This window comes from Balaenoptera acutorostrata, chromosome 11 (genome assembly GCF_949987535.1).
Source record: "Balaenoptera acutorostrata chromosome 11, mBalAcu1.1, whole genome shotgun sequence".
In the NCBI taxonomy this organism is placed as follows: domain Eukaryota; kingdom Metazoa; phylum Chordata; class Mammalia; order Artiodactyla; family Balaenopteridae; genus Balaenoptera; species Balaenoptera acutorostrata.
In genome coordinates, this window is record NC_080074.1 from 91344328 (window position 1) to 91362350 (window position 18023).

Consider the following 18023-nt stretch of genomic DNA (forward strand, 5'->3'; position numbering starts at 1 on the left):
ACTCCATGAACTTAATGAAAAATACTGCTTTTCATTAATCTTATAATTATGCATTTTAATCATTTCAATATTTCCAGACCCTATTTATGGTGTTTAGCAGGATTTTACTACGTTTATCAAAAGCTAAAATACGTATACAGCCTAACTCAGCAATTTCACATCTATTTTACAAAAACATTTGCATACGACCACAGTTTATGTATAAGTATGTTCACATTTTTAGAAACTGAGAAAAAAAAAATGGAAAAACACTAAATGTCCAACTAAATAATTAATGTCCAGCTAAATAATTAATGAATATTTTGTAGCTACTGAAAGAACGGTGTTGACTTCTAAGTACTAATGCGAAAAGATCTAAGGTATTAAATAAAAAGGAAAAGTCAAAGAATTGTACATATAGGACAAGCTCATTTTGGTAAAAATAAATGAATAAATGAATGTATGCATGTATAGGTATGCAAAGAAGGGGGACGAGGACAAACACCAAACTGCTGACATACACAGAACCTCCTCTGGGGGAGCAGAGTATGGGGTGAGAGGGAAAAGCATAAAAGAGACTCCGCACTACTGTATCAGGAGGAATAGTAACATTTTCCTATAAGTCTCCCTCGGAATGCCTGTTAGGAACCGGGCTGGGGACCACTGGCATAGGCCACAGTGCCTACTCTTAAATATTGCCACTGATAACACTGGTTAAATCACACGAGTAAATCCAAGGGTCAAGTTCACAACTCAGTCAAGCTCTTAAAATCACACACTCACACATGCAAATACGTATATATGTGAGATTATGTCTCCATCCATCTAGCCATCCACCCACCCATACCATGACCTTGGGCACTGTCGTAATCACTAGTATAGGTACTTGCTCCTCATCTATGAACCCTGCTACAGCTTTTTCACTCAGCAATGGGAAAGAGCAGTCCTGGTGTGAAATACGGGTAACTTGCAAACTAATCTAGCACAAGATGCCAATTATTGATATCTTATACTACCAGTTGTATTAATTGTCAGTACGAAACCAGGATGAACAAAAGCTTAAGGCTCACTTTACTCAAGTACTCCAATGTTTTTAAAGTATTTGGGCTTACACGTAAGCTCTTGAATGGCCTTTCATGTTTACGTTTGTGGCTTTATGATATAAATTCAGATATTAAATTAAGGAGGGTAAATACACCATTATACCAGCCTCCTCACCTAAGCCCTCGCAAACATCATTAACTTGTCACAATATGCTTTCCTACCGATCCAGAAGTTGATCTCCAAATTCTTCTAAACACAGTGCTCCAAAGCGCTATTGCTCATCAATTAGAGTTGCGATGCTAGTTGAAACTTATTTACTATTTCTGGTAATCCATTACATCAACGGCCTGCAATGAACCACATCTCCTCGTATTCACAGGCTTGTGTAGTTCTCTCCCACTTTTGATTTTGGCCTTGGTCACGTGACTTGCTTTGACCAACAGGACATGAGCAAGCATAATGCAAGCAGAGGTTTTATAAACGCTTGCACCCAGGGGCTTGTCTTCTTGGAATGTTCCCTCTTAGACGCCAGCTGCGCTGTTAGCAAGAAACTCTAGACAGACTACTAAGTGATGAGAGGCCACGAGGAGAGAAGACACGGGATTTTCCAGCCAAGTTGCAGCTGAATGTATCCGCAGGAGGGCCCTCAGTTATATCACAGGAAATAGAACAGCCTAACTGAGCCCAGTCAACCCAAAGAAAGGTGAGAAATTATAAATCATTGTTGTTTTAAGCCACTAAGTTTTGGGGTAGTTGGTTATGTAGCAACAGATAACTGAAAGACTAATCCCTGTTCCAAACTATCTGAATCACTAATGACAACCCACACAGATTCTCCATCAGTTACCTTCAAATTTCATCTGTCCAGCGTATTTATTGTAGGTATGGAGAAACAGGGGCACTTTTATACACTTCATATACTAAGAGTAGAACATAACTTTGTACAAATCTCTTAGAAGGCAATTTGGCAAAATGTTAAGTAATGAACCTTTTAAAAAGCTCATACCCTATCCCAATAATTCCAAGTCTAGGAAACAGACATGCATGTGTTATATAAGGATTTTTCTCACAGCAAAAAGTTGGAAACAACATAGCCATCTAAAAATAGAGGGATGATTAAACTATTATATATTCATAAGATAGAACATCAGAGTTATTAAAAAATCTTCCATTGAATAACTATATAATGACATAAGGACACACGATATAACTAATGAAAACAGCATTCGACACAGTATTAGCAATAAGACCCAAATCTTTAAAAATATTTTTGCATATATACTGAAATATTAATAGAAATTCTCTCTGCATATGAGACCAGGTGATTTTATTTTCTCCTTCTTTATACTCTTCAGTTTTTTTCAAATGTTCTGTAATAAAAATGCATTACTTCTATAATCAGAAAGAAACACTTAACATTATAAAACAGGTCGGAAAAAAGGACACACACTAAACACAGATTTGGAATCATTCTCTGACATTTCTTTACTAAATTTTTTTAAATGCCATCATTATTAGATGCATCTATATTCTGTGATAGATTAAATTTTTCAAAATAAAAGTAGAACAGATGAATTTTCAAACAGAGAAAAAAAATTGACACTAAGTTTAACAAATTACTTTCCCTCCACCATTGCTTTGTATACTATGAAAAATGAGCAAGGAGTAATTCCTTGGTTCTTCTTAAGACTGCCACACTGTCCTATTTTACTAAGTTTTAAATTTTAGGTTAAACAGCTTCATTGTAAATATTTAATAAAATGGGTATTATATGTACCTTCAACCAAGTTCAGCAAAAAGCTGATGGAATTCACTCAATATGAAGTCTAAAACTATTCTTCATCTCAGAGGCAAATTCTCTCTTTTGAAGACCATGTCTATTCCAAAGAAATAATATATGTAAAGAATCTTAGTCACTTGGAAGGGACGGGGGGGGCGGGGAAAAGCATGTAGAACATCCACGGGAGGCATGGAGCAAGCAAGTTTGGGTAGCATTACTCAAGCACTGACACTGTGTGGGAATTATTCTCTGAAGTGGCCAGTGATTTCAGAAGAACCAGAGGGAATCCCTGGCCCACCGTAGCAGGGTGGAGTTTTGATCACAGTGAGGCTGTACTGTCACTTGTACCAAATCGAAGTTGGTTTCCTCAATCCCCCTTGCTCAAGGCAGCCAGTATAGGATTGGTTTCTATTGCTTCTTCCTCAGAATTTAACTCTTCCTCTTCATTCTCCAGGGTCCAGGCCTGAACCACCCTGCATGTATCTTCAACTACTTCCTCTTCAATGGAAGGCAGAAAGTATCCTTGAAAATCATTGATAATATCACTTCTTAGGAAGTCTGCAGATGCTCAGGTTCATGGCCTTCCTGGCCTTTGGCACTGTGCACTGTATACAAGGGAGGAGCAGGAGATCTCTGATCATGCAGCCTTTCACACCCTGACTTCCTACGTGACCGGGCCTTCCCCCCTAATCACACAGTTTCTTGGAAGGCTGGCTGATAATAATCTTGGCTTCAGCCAAGGACAGAAAATTACTGAAGACCAGAGGGCCAGTCTTCACTCCAGCAATGGGCATGTAATACAAGGTGGTCAAAGTCCTTGTCTCAGATTTTTTTTATTGAGGAATAGAGAAGAAACCTTATCTTTTGGGTTAAAAAGCTAAAAGGGTGTAATTTGGGGCCGTTGGCAAACATTTTTCTGGTTAAGTGGAGAAAAGCTTTCTAAAGTGAAAAAAGGTGAGTGAGGAAGGGTCTTGAAGGATTCACTTGTGTCACTCCTGGAACTAATGTGGGAAAAGAGTTTGCTTTTGCTTATAATAGTTGGCTTTGGGTCATTGACATTTACAACAATATGAATCCTGACTTGATGACAAGTGAGAAGCAGAAAAATGTCCTGGGACGTTCAGATTTGGGCAATGACTTGTTTCTCTTACAATCTGTAATAGGTCTTCATTTCAAACATCTCATTGCCTATTATGTGTCAAGTGCTGCAAACATAAAGATGATTATGACTCAGTCTCTGCCTTCAAGGAGTTAACAGTCCAGAGGGATTCTCTTGGGTGTTTCTAAAATTACTGGCCACTTCAGAGAATAATTCCCAAATAGCTAGGAGGCTACTTCTAAGTAACCAAGGAATTCTCCGCGTGGCTCTGAAACGTCTGTCACCTGTACCTCGTGAGGACTAATTTCTGTTTCTCTCAGGCCTCTCTAGGACCCACTGAGTTCAGTGGTCTACACTCGCTTTACTCATACTAATGATGACAGTATATCTCCCCCGTTCTCCAAACCACAGCAGCCTGAACTGTGAACATTTCTAAATGGAAATGGCATGGTCAGTGGCAAGGTCTGGGATTCAGCTGTCTCCCAACAGGCCTCACAGGTCCCTGCATTATCTCGGCTTGATCCTGGATCTGGTCCCACAATCAGGCCTCTGAGCAGATCCTATCTGTCTCCTGGAGGAGAATCACATAAGCCAAACTCGAGAAACAGCTGATTTCCTAATTCATATTGGGACAGACAGATGTCACATAAAGAGAATATTTAAATTTCACAAAGAGCCACATTACAAGGTTTCTGAATAGCATGGAATGAAGTTGACTCTCATCATCAAAATTCATCAATCAACAAATATTTACTGAGGAACTACTATGAGAAAAGTTTAAGCTGAGGGACTAAAAACACAGCAATGAACGAGCTGCTTTTCATGAAGCTTACCTACCATAAGGAGTGTAGGCAAACAGGTATTAAGCAAGCATTGACTTGATTTTAAAACGTGCTTTTTCAATATACTATTTCTGAATTAAGGATCAAGGGGTTTATTTAATATGGTTATGTCTCTCCCCTCTGAAAAGCTGTTACTATTATTAAATCAATGGCACTGATAATCGCTGGCAGCTTAAAAGAAATATGGGGTTACACAATTAAATATTTAATCATGATCCTGTTAAGTGTTAAAAAGAAATATAAGGAGAGAATCTGACGAGGGAGAGAACTTACACTGGAGGGGCTCCACTAGGCCCCCAAAGTCTCACCTTCACACAACAGTCAGACTGACCCTTTCAAAGGGCGAAGCCAGACCATGCATCTCCTCCTCTGCTCAGACCTGCGATGGCTCTACATCTCCCCGTGTAACAGCCAATTACATCAACCAACGAGGCCGCCACACAGCCCGGCTCTTCCTTCTCTGATTCCACTGTCTTCTTCTCCCACACCCATTCCTCTTCACTCCCCTCCTGATCCTCCACACCTTGCTCTAATTTTTGTCTTACAGCATTTATATATTCTTACATACCATAAAATTTATTATAGGGCTTCCCTGGTGGCGCAGTGGTTGAGAATCTGCCTGCCAATGCAGGGGACACAGGTTCGAGCCCTGGTCTGGGAAGATCCCACATGCTGCGGAGCAACTGGGCCCGTGAGCCACAACTACTGAGCCTGCGCGTCTGGAGCCTGTGCTCCGCAACAAGAGAGGCCACGACAGTGAGAGGCCCGCACACCGCGATGAAGAGTGGCCCCCGCTCGCCGCAACTAGAGAAGGCCCTCGCACAGAAACAAAGACCCAACACAGCTATAAAACAATTAATTAATTAATTATTTTTTAAAAAACTTATTATTTTCTTTGCCTGATATCCTCTCCTCCACCATCCCAGTCCCCAGAAGGGTAGAGTTTTTTGATCTATTTTGTTTAATGATGTATCCTAATTGCTAAGGCACATAATTATGAGTTCAAAATGTATTGAAGAGAAGTGAAGGAAAAAAATGCATCAGTGAATGATTGAGTAATTGGAAGACCTTGCCACTGGGACTGAAATAATAGTCAAAATCAATTGGTTTAGCCTTGCTCTCTACTAGATAGTAGAGAGTAACTTCTGCTGCAGCTTTTCTCCTTTTCCTAAATTTCCACATCACACCAACCCCACCCCAAGTCTTTCTTTAGCTACAGCAATGCTTTCACTCAGGTTATGGTCCAACCTCAAGCCCAAAATGCTATCAATTCATCTTTCAGGTGACTTTGCACTGCTCTGTTCTCATCACTCTGTGGGGCTTCGCAGCTGAGCTTTCAGAGGAAGGCTTACTCCTTATGTTTGTGAGAAAGGCCTCTTCCACACTGGGCCGCGTCCTCACAATACATCTGCTCAAAGCATGATGTATACTTCACAGTGTTTTTCAGTCTACGACTATATATTTGTGATTATGATACTGCTGTCTCTCTCCTTAATTTAATTATAAGCTCCTTAAGAGCAAGGTCCATGTCTGTTTTGTTCATAAAACCTAAAGCACTTGGCACACAGTACTCAGTAAGTGTTTGTTGAATGAATAATTGGATGGATGAATATGACATTCCTGGCTTGGATCTACATACTATTTGGAGATACTTAGGTAGCTGAGATAGCATTTTGCAAGGGCAGGGGGGAGGGGGGTGGTTTGTATTTCTTATTTATGAGGGAGGAATAGAAGATAACGTTGGGAGTCCTTTGGAAAGGCCAGATTTTAGCCACCTAAAATGCTATGCCCTCTCAAGATAAGCAGCTCAAAAACCAAACCATCATTAACACCTCTGCCTAGAGCTCCCCCCAACCACCTATCCCCTTATTCTGGTCAAGGGTACCAATCATTCTTGTAGCCACTCAGACATAAAGGCTTCTGTGTAACTTTTGACCTCTCTTTCTCTGACAACCTCCCAGCTCAGCAAGACTTCCAAGGCCTGTCAACTCCTTTTCAGTATCTTTGATCAATGGCCTCCTTCCTTTCCATTCCCACTGCTACCAAGTTGGTTCCAGCAACTAACTCCCAGGTTACAGCAACAGACCCAGGACGGGACTCCTCGATTCCAGGTTTGCCCCTTTCTAACCCAAGCTGCCTATATTAAAATCTCCCTTAAAACCTTCACTTTAAGCTATTAATGCTATACCAAAAAACACCTGCAGTGGGCTTGCCTAGAAATAAAAATCTCAGCCTTATATTCAAAGACCAGACACAACAACAAACAGTACTCCTAACAGTATTCCTCGTCTGACTTCCCATTATCCTAGCATTTTCTAATCACTTACCTGCAGGGTAGTTATCTCTACTCATCACACATATTATACATGTCCCCACCCCCATGAATTTATGTTATCAGTCATCTATCTCAACCCATCTGAATTCCATCCATGTCCTTAAGGCCTAGCTCAACTCCTGCCTCTTCCTTCAAGCATTTCCACGTCAGCCCAGCCTAAGTAAGCTCCTTCCTCCTCCTCTGACTTCTTAAGACACCGTCTGACAGACAACCAGCATCATTTTTTATATTAACTCCAACTTACGCATACACATCTATACAAGTAAATTTTCACCATTAACCCCAACTTCTACATATCTGTTATAGAAAAATGACAAGGTCCCAGTAGAGTATTGGCCCCCAAATGCTGAGAAACCCCTTGTCTTTGTAGAACAGACAGAGGTGCCTAGACAGGGATGCTTACGTCCTACCAGTCTCCAAGGCCTCCAACTCTTTGACTCTTCCAACCAATTCTTTCTCTACTCCCCATTTCTTGCCCCTTCCTAAACTACACCAGCTTTGAGAATAAGAAGAAAACAAAGAAAGAGGTCTCTCCACATTAGGGGAAAATCATTTGAGAAATCCAGAAAGGGTTCTCCAAATGCAATCCCTTGAGTTGTGGGGACTCCTCTGGTTCTATCCCGATTAACTCCTCGGGAGGGTGGAGGCCAGCATCATCAGTGCAGACACCATTTACTCAGAGGCTCACTAGACGCTGGTGTTAAGCTACAGGCAGGCACTACGGGAAGACACTGAGCAGGCCTGGTCCCAGCAACGGCCCTGGGGCTACGAAGGACAATGAGATCCCACCATAAAATTCACTAAAGTTGGAAATCCTGTCACCCCACCCTTGAAACTTAAACACATTTTATCACTGAAACACTGTTCTTTATGGTAAACTTTCCTAATCTGTCACAAAACACTCTGCTGTTCTTTTATGCAGACGCCATTTTAAAATTACATGTTTGTTCCATGTTTTGTTTTAACGTCTCTTTTTCCTACTAGATTGTAGGCTCCAGGAAGGCCGGGTCTCAGTTGTATCACCAAACACCTAGAACAGTGTCTAGCACTCTTGAGTGGATGTAAAGGAAGGACCAAATTCCAAGATTCTACTAAAATAATACTAGTCAACAAGTTTTTAGGGGGTTAAACAAGCTTCTATTTGTAGGTTGGCCTACTAACCTAACCACTGTACTTATTTCTATGAAATGATATTTCTGTCCCCAAGCAACCTACTTATGGAGGGACACATACTATAGGATCTCTTTATATTGCCCTGTATTTTTAGGTCTAGAAGGGTTTCAGCCCAGAGACCTTAATTTGAATGGTAGTGACTCATAGTGAAACTATATGACCTACAACAGGCCCTTAACCTCATTAAGCTTCAGTTTCATCCTGAAAAAGGGGTGGTGGCGGGGAGAAAAAGAAAACTAAGGGCTACTGTGAGGATTAAATTCACTGAATGCTGTGTCGAAGTGCCTCACACTAACCAAGTCCATGGGGCCCACACCATCTCCCTTTTTTAATACACCGCATGCTTTTCCCTATACTACAAACTCCTTGAAAGTTGAAATCATAGTTCAATTGTTATGCTGTACCTATCGAATCAGCATCAAGTGCTTTACACACGTAAGGATTACTTATTCTGGGACTTTCCTGGTGGCCCAGTGGTTAAGACTCCACGCTCCCAATGCAGGGGGCCTGGGTTCGATCCCTGGTCAGGGAACTAGATCCCACATGCATGACGCAACTAAGAGTTTGCAAGCCACAACTAAGAAGCCCGCCTGCCGACCCAGCGCAACCAAATAAATAAACAAATTTTAAAAAATTTTTTAAAAAGGATTACTTATTCCAAAAACTGTTATGAATACGAAAAAGATGTACAATGTCCATGAATTGTTCTGAAACATTGTGTTGCAATATCTAATTATAATATTACAGTACTACTGTACCAAACAATTTTAAGTCTCAAATACATTGCAATATATTCTCACATTCTCGTGGCAGCTATGTTCCCTGTATTCACTCATGGTTTGAACTGTGATAATCTGTGAAGAAACAGATTTTCCTCTCACTTGCAACCTTAAATGGCTATTTCATACTAGAATTCCCATCATTGCAGATTAGTTTGAAATTCTAAGCACACATTAGATCCAACTATAGCAGATACTGAAATGAAACTTCATTAGTCAAAAATCAAACACTGCTCTATTTGCATATCTAAGAAAAAGTTCAATTTTCAGAACTTAAAATTTTAAATCAAGAAAAAAGCAATATGAAAATATAACCTCACAAAATTTACATACTACTTTATTACCCTGCAAAGACATTTTTGGGTCCCCAAACCTGCCACATAAGACAATGACCTCTAAATAATTAGAACAAAGTTTCTCACTATTAGGAGAGCATTGTTTTAAGATTTACTTAGCCCTTTAAATTAACCATCTTAAAGCTTTGAAGCACAAAGTAATAGTCAATGACACATCCATTTTAAGCTACCATGACCTGTCATTACAGAGTCATTCAGTAATATTTCAAGGAGTAAGCAGAAAGTTTTATAACCTTCAAATATATAAGATTATCTTCTGTATTTTATGAGCTAAGTTATTTGAATATTTAAAGCTACACTTTATAAATTATAAAAGTCACTGGCAATTTTCAGCATTCTTCCTAAAGATAAAAAGCATGAATTAAGTGTTAAAAAGCAATATGGAAACAATAATCAAATTCAAACTCTGTGTATATGTATTTATACATACACACACAAGTAATACAATAATTTAGAGGCTGGCTAGCTTAAGGCAAGCTTTTCTCATAAAAAATTAAAGCTAAATATTTATCTTTACAATACAGAATTAATTTTCAAATTTTAATATTTTCTGGCCAAACTAATTTAAAGTAAAATACCTTCTCTATAGTATATATTCTGTTTCCTAACTGTAGACTTTCATGAAAGAACCAATTTCAAAAACTGTATAAAGTAAACTGATTATCCAGCTCAAATCTATACAACTCAACTCTGATCAGCTCCTCTGTTGACATTAGTTAGCACTGTTAACTGCGTGCACACAGCTCTCCCCGGAAGATGAGTACACAAAACACAAAATGTGGCAACAGAAAGACAGTAAGCACAACACAGCTCTGGCTCTGCTTAGACTTATCTATGGTTATCTGCACAAAGCTTAAAGAGGGAGATTAAACAGTTAACCGGGATAGGAAAGCTAAGTAACTTTCCACATTTCCCACATTATCTCTTCTTGGCACTGTGAGTTCATCATTTTGTAGAATACTGTAAATTCCCAGAGTAGTATAAAATTCAAAGAAATTTGAAAGTGGGCTGGAATTGAGAAGTTGTCTTTTCCAGCCAGCCTAATTTAAAGACTGAGCTCCAACGTGTTAGAGGGTCAAGGCCTGCCTTCCAACTCTTCCCCAGAAGAGTACTCTTCTCCTTAATGCCCACAGGGATGCAGTTGATACCAAAATACTATGCAAAGATAAATTCTTCTTCTGCCATTTTGAACAAACACCAACATTTGTTCAGGAGAGAAATAATTTGAGAGTTAAATGTACTTCACTTGGGAACTAAAGCAGAAACAACTCAAGTTCTTTCAGTCTCTGTTCTTGCTCTGGGAGCCTCCCAGGAACGCAGGATTAGGAATAACAAGACGGTCAATGTGTCTTTTATTGGCCTTTCATCTTCCCTCTTCCCCTGTGAACAAAATCCACCCTGCTCACTAGATCACCTGTTTTTCTTATAATTTGAGCAGTAACCTCCTTCCTTCATCTAAAAAAGAACCAACAATGAGAAATATATCCACCAACAGTCATCACTTTCCTACTGCAGGCTCCTATCCTTTCTCCTACTCTGAACATTCTAAATATAGTTCATGTTCCTGCTGTTTCTCATCTTGCTGTCTTTGCAGACCATAAGTTCCAAAGGCATGTTTCTGTTGTTTTATTATGTGGTGTGACAATGGAAAGAGTAATTCTTCTGACTACATCCACGATTAAAATGAGATTCAGACGTGGTAACATGTGAAAGCACTCTGTAAATTGTGAAGTTTAAGATAAAAGTAGTGCCCCTATTATATTAGAATGATCAGGCATCCCTAATTGCTCATAACAACACAAGTAAGTAAAAAATTTCTAGGAAGTTACAGCCCACATTAGAGATTTAACTAATCTTAAAAGAAATTAGTCTTCTGATATAACCCAGAAAGGAAAAGAAGTAGCACCTAACATTCAGCAAATCATGTATTTGTCAGTGGTTATCTTACTTGAAGTTTAATGAGTGTATATTTCTAAAACATGCTCAATTTTAGAACAATTTACCTTCATAATATAAATTCTTTATTGCTACTTTTGGACACAATGATTGGCTGTCTATCAATACCACATGATCAAAACCCACTAGTTTAAAAATGTATCCTGAGTTACAGTAAAATTATTACCACTTTCTTAATATTGTCCTCATTTGCCTGAGAAACTTACTTAGGCATGACACTCAAATAAGATTCTAATTTAAGTCAACATAAAAGAAACTCTTATCAAAACGGCTAGTAAAACAAAAGAAAACTCAGTCTTTCTAACAGCTTACTTCTAAATTAAAACATACATATTTGGCCCACACAGAGTAACATTTTGTACTGTCAAACATTCATCTAAGAAATGTACACATTCACCGACATTTAAATGATACTGAGAATTGTAGTGTTACTGCTATTCTGTAGATCAGCTAGGCTTAAGGTACAGTAGTTAAAATTATACTGGATAAAAATAAATGAACCCCATCAAAAAAACTGTCTTTCTTCAGAAATATCAATACTTTGTCCAAAAAAAAAAAAGAAGTATCCCTTTTCATGGCAATACAAACTCACTTTAATTCAGGATAAAAATAACCGCTAGAAAAAATACTTGGTGACTCTGCACTTTACTCATGCCTTTATTTTTTAGGCCATCTAACAATGTAAAGCACAATCTCCAAATAAAAGATGTAAATTAAATATATCCAGAGAATGACCACATCATGAAACTATACTCCATTCCTGCACCTTCGTTCTGCTTTCTCTATTTCTACATCCAAAAAAGCAAGCATAGCTAATACTATACATATTCCTTAACATTTTATATAAATATCATTTTAAAAAATATTAAAACCATATAGGTAATTATAATTTAGTGAAGTACGGCATCATCTTTAAAATGGCACTTAGCAAAATACCTTACTGGGCCCAATGAAACAGAGGTGCCTTTAGCTAGGTACCTGTTATTATTATTAAACCATTGACATCGCAACCAAATCTTGTATTTAAGCATTCTCTTTCAAGCCTCCGTTCCTTAAAATTAAACAAAAAATTTTAAAACAACAAAAACAAGCTCTTAAGTAAACAGTTTCTAATTTAAAATGAAGATAAAACCACCTTTATTTTCCCTTGAGGGATAAAAAATTTTCCTATATAATATTGCCCTCAAACATTGTATTTGTCTCCAAGTACTATCAAGTTAACTCTGAACAGAAAATTATTTCAATATGCTATAGAATTAATTTAACGTTAGGACTGGTCATTTGTCCCTTGTAAGTGCTACTGAAAGCCTTTTATTCAAACACAATTACCAGTAAAATATTTCGATATGTATTTTCAAAACTTAGATATATTTAAATAAACTGAGGCAAATTACAAACAATGCTCCAACAGATGTTTGTGAAATATTCCTTATTTATTTGCTTTTACTTTCAGTCTTCTTATTGTCCATCAAACTGTAATCTCTCTTTACATCACTTTTGCTACTTATTAATAGTTCTGGTCAAAATACACATGAACAGAATTCACTTAAAAAGAAAAAAAAAAGGTAACATGCTAAAGACAAAATACTGTAATGCGCTATCACTCAAAAATATATACAGAAGCACCAAAAATGTAACTGTGGCCGTAAATGATCTAACTGCCAAATCAATGAAGGTCCAGGCAAACAACATAAGAAAACTAAGAGTGTCATCTTTTACCTCAAAATTCCAACACTCATAAAGCATAAAGTCAATGTAATACAATAAACCTTAAGAAATCATGATCATACAACCTAGACATACAACCAAAGGTTAATCACAACATTTGAATTACCAAGGAAAAAGAATCATAATTAAAAAAACTCACTTTATATAGTATCTTGCACCTTCAAAAGTATATGCTTCTTCCCAGCCAGTAGGCAAATCTAAAAAAACATACATTTCACCATTAGTATTACTTCGATAGAATAACACAGTAAGTTTCAAACCATTTTAATTATTCCTTTTCATGATCAGCTATTTTCGTTTATTAAGTAGGTTTCTAACCCCCCCAAAAAGCATTAGACTGGTAATAAAACTCAGATATAATATCATTTTTTGGAAAATGGCAATTCAAATGTAAAGCCACCAGAAAAGTATCAACAGTATTAGAGGTTATCTGACATAATTATACACTTTGATCAGAGTGGAGAGGAACTACGCCCTGGCAGCCAAAAAAGCAAAGGGATGCCTTCTAATCCTAGGTAAGTACCCTTGAACGGTAGGCCAAAAAGTCCCCCAAAACCAAAGAAAAAGACTACGTGTAAAAGGTAACACCAACTTCTTCCTAGGTATGTTGTGTCTATGTAAGACCACATCTTTCAGCTACATAAGTGAATCCATCCAGGAAGTGTCACTGATGAGAAAGAACCTCCTAAGTTCTTAATTAGGGGGAAAGAAATCTGAAATCACATACTTATACGTACATGTGTGTTTCTACAGACTTGACTTTAAGAGATGTGAAGTTTCAAGTAATAAACCTGGCAATAATGCAGGTGAACGATGGTACCATTCTGTGCTACATATTACTTACAAACGACCAGTGTCTTGGATTTAATCATAATACCGCTCTGAAATAAAAAACCAATAATGTGTGTACAAAGTCAAAGTAAACCAAACCAGAAAAAAAATCAAGATCACCTCTCAAAAATAAAATTAACCTGAAATCATATAATAAAATTATCTGAGGTGTGAATGTTATCAAATCCTTGGGGGTAAATAGGATAAAGATTTGTATTTCACATAGCCAAAATAATCATGGAATAATTCCACGAGACGATTAGGCTAAATTACCTAAATATCATATTATCTCTTGTGACACAAACCTGTTACTATCCATAAGGCAAAGAGGCCATCAAAGTTGACTTACGTATGCAAAACACTGAAATGTACATTCAAGTCAAAGACGACATCGGGGAGTTAAGAAATATGACGCCGTATTAGTCAGAAATGCCTTAAAAATGTAACCTCATCATGCTTGCTATACCAGCTTTCCCTTTCCTCCTCCACCTTTTTGCAAATTTAGAGATATTAGTCACTTCGCTGAACTCCAGAATGTAATAGAGAAGGCAGGCTTGTTCAATATCCTGGCAACTTTGAGAATCTCAGAGTTGCAGAAGTATCCCGGAGGGCAAGCTCTACAGACTTCTGAAGCCGGCCTCACCTTCCACCCAAACTGTTCTCAAGCCTTTCCAATCACCCGAAACAGAGGCAGGCCAGGAAGAGAACACATGTTACGTTTCAAAGACAAACAAGTTTCAAGAATGTACACAAAGAATGACAAAAGAAAGCCAGACCAGCACTGAAGCTCCAATCAGCTCTCCTCCAGCTCCACTCACATGCAGCATTCAAACAAGCTACCCAAGGCACCAGGAAGATCTGCTTCGCCGGCGACCCTCTCCTATTAGGGCACCAGTGCCCACACGCAGGACACCCCCCAGCACGCCCACCGCCTCCTGGCCGTGTGTGCGACCTCGGTGCCGCCGCCGGGGACTTCGAATCTGGCTGGCCAGCAACTGCAGCTGCAAATGCCTGCCCCGGCCCCGGCCCCGGCTGCTCCTCCGGGGGCACGAGAGAAAGCGTCCAGATTTCCCAAGCCGCTCTGTCGCGGAGAGGATCGAAGCACCCCCAAACTCCTCTCCTCCTCCTCCTCCAACAGCCACCTACCCACAAGTCCCACCTCGGAGGAGGAAGCCGCACAGGAGGAGGGAGGCAGCTCCCGGGGAGGAGGGGGAGGATGTGGACACATTCTCCCGGCGGACGAGAGGCAGGGTCCCGGGCTGCAGGAGGGGAGTGGGAAAGGACTTCCTAAAGGTGGAAAGGGGGTGAGGTGGGGGGCCCGGGGGGCGCTCGGAGGACTCAGGAGTGGCCGCGGGAGGAAAAACTCAGGATCCCAGGTTTCCCGGGGGAGGGGAGTGGGCCACCCAGGGGCGTGGGGGAAGAGCAGGCTGGGATGGGGCAGAGGGCGCCGTGGGCTAGTGGCGATCAAAGGCGGAGGAGAGGGGCGTCCGGAGACTCGAGGGAAGTCCCCCGGCCCCTCTACCTGCGGCCGCCCCCGCCCGCCGGCCTCCGCCCCACCTCGCCGCCTCCCGGGGACGGCGGCTCGGGGCAGGTTGCCGGCAGGAGGCGGGCGGCCAGGGCTCTGCAGCCTCCTCCCGGCGAAACCCAACTCCGCTCGGGCCCGGCCAGGCTCGGCGTTACCTGTGCTCTGCCGCCGGTGCCCAGTGACCACGGCCTCGCCGGTGACGGGGTGCAGCCAGGTGGTGCTCTTCGCCTCCTCGCTGCAGGGGTGAGAGAAGGGGCCGAGACGGGGCGTGAGTGGGGGCGCGGGAGGAGCCGAGGGGGCCGGAGAGGCACCGACCCGGCTCGCTCCCCTCTGTCGCCAGCCTCCCGCCCCCTCCGGGCCCCCGCGCCGTCCCCAGCTCTTTACTTGATGAAGAAGACTCGGCCGCCCCGGGTGATCCCGTAAGTCCAGGAGCGGGGCAGGGAGCAGATCCACTCCAGGTTCAGATCCGCCGCCATGTCTGATCCCCAGCCGCCGCCGCCGCCTTCTCCTGCTGCCGCCGCGGCTGCTGAGGGAGGAGGAAGCGAGCGAGCGAACCAGCGGAGGGAGCGCGGAGCGAGCGCGGCCGGAGCGCGCCTCCTCGGCCCGGCGCGCCCCCGCGCGCGCCCTACCCCCTGGGGCGGCGCCCGCCCCGCCGCCCGGGCTGGGTAGGGCCCGCGCCGCCGCCCCTCCGCATCTTCCTCGGCCGCCGGCCGGTCGCCTGGCCGCGCGCTCGGGGGGGATGGGTGAGCGGCGCCGCGCCCCGCGGCCAGACCCCTCCCACCCGCGCCTCCCCTCCCGCCCTGCTCCCCCCCCCGCCCCCGCCGCCGGAGCTAAGGTTCCGAGATCGATTTAAAAAAAAAAAAAAAAAAGCGTCCTGCCCCCCGGGCTTTGCCTGAAGGCTTCCCAGCCCCCAGGGAGATTCAAAGGGAGCGTAATCCGCGCTCCCCTGATTGCTCTCTCTTTAAAACAACAGAAACACAGCATCTGAGCTTTGTTTTGAAAGAGCTATTGGGTATCCAAGAGATTTTTCAAACAAACAAACAAAAATATATATATAAATATATATAGGTGGCTTTAAAATGGAAAGCTGTTTTTGTTGAAGCACACGGAAGGTTTTTCCTGTGTTTTGTGTGCGAGATATCATAGGTTTGATGGGTTGCGGTAGACTCATGAAATAGGGGTGGATTCAGACTTGACAAAGCAAGTTTGCCTCTTCCTAGACCCCTTGAATCATATGTTTTATAAAATACAAACTTGTCTTTTTCTCTTACTTTTTTTAAAGATTCACTTATTTATCAATCTGAATTTCTACTTTCTTCTATCTCCTATAAATTACAATAATAGCTAACTTTCTTGAGTCCTTGTAACCCTGTACGTTTTTAAGTCCCTACAATAGCCCTATAGATGCTATTATACAGATGGGAAAAATGAAGTTTAAAGAAACTTGTCCAAGGTCATAGTACTAAGTGGCAAACCCTGGATTCAAACTGGCTTTAATATTTCGAAAGTCTATTTGTATAATCACATTGCTATACTTATTTTAAAAGTGCCCCCCTGCTTTGGTTTTTTTTGAACGAGTGAAGGGCAGATTTCAATGTAACTAAAATCTACCTTAACACCGGCTAAGTGCACTGGCCTCCTTTTAATTGTCTCTGATGCTCAGGCACACTTGGAATTGCTTCTGTGTCTTTGCAGCAAGATGACTCATGCCAACAGGATACACAGCTCAATAGTAATAGTACTACTTGGTATTCTCATAGCACCTTTTTCTGACCACTTTTTGGGGCCCGTAAAGAATTATCTTACCTTCCCAATCACTAAAGAGGCAAATAATCTTTTTCAAAGAGTCATGTAGGGCTTCCCTGGTGGCGCAGTGGTTGAGAATCCGCCTGCCAATGCAGGGGACACGGGTTCGAGCCCTGGTCTGGGAAGATCCCACATGCTGCGGAGCGACTAGGCCCGTGAGCCACAACTACTGAGCCTGCGCGTCTGGAGCCTGTGCTCCGCAACAAGAGAGGCCGCGATAGTGAGAGGCCCGCGCACTGCGATGAAGAGTGGCCCCCGCTCGCCGCAACTGGAGAAAGCCCTCGCACAGAAACGAAGACCCAACACAGCAAAAATAAATAAATAAATAAATTTATAAAAAAAAAAGAGTCATGTACCACAATGTTCATTACAGCTCTATTTACAATAGCCAGGACATGGAAGCAACCTAGGTGTCCATCGACAGATGAATGGATAAAGAAGATGTGGCACATATATACAAAGGAATATTACTCAGCCATAAAAAGAAACGAAATTGAGTTATTTGTAGTGAGCTGGATGGACCTAGAGTCTGTCATACAGAGTGAAGTAAGTCAGAAAGAGAAAAACAAATACCATATGCTAACACATATATATGGAATCTAAAAAAAAGGTTCCGAAGAACCTAGGGGCAGGACAGGAATAAAGACGCAGACATAGAGAACGGACTTGAGGACACGGGGAGGGGGGTGGGTAAGCTGGGATGAAGTGAGAGAGTGCATGGACATATATACACGGTACCAAATGTAAAATAGATAGCTAGTGGGAAGCAGCCACATAGCACAGGGAGATC

General features: G+C 41.5%; 1 protein-coding gene across 9 annotated transcripts in view; it reads right to left on the reverse strand.

Annotated features, from left to right (window-relative positions):
• The window catches only part of PLEKHA5 (pleckstrin homology domain containing A5), a 237308-nt gene extending 221165 nt beyond the window's left edge, over positions 1 to 16143 (reverse strand). For all 9 annotated transcript variants that reach the window (XM_057556479.1, XM_057556475.1, XM_057556474.1 and 6 more), the window contains exons 1-3: positions 15812 to 16143; positions 15583 to 15662; positions 13211 to 13268 (exon numbers count right to left, since the gene is read on the reverse strand). In XM_057556479.1, coding sequence (XP_057412462.1) covers positions 13211 to 13268; positions 15583 to 15662; positions 15812 to 15903 — 230 coding nt within the window. In that variant the 5' untranslated portion in view covers positions 15904 to 16143. The remainder of the gene's footprint in view (positions 1 to 13210; positions 13269 to 15582; positions 15663 to 15811) is intronic.
• Positions 16144 to 18023: the final 1880 nt, after the last annotated feature.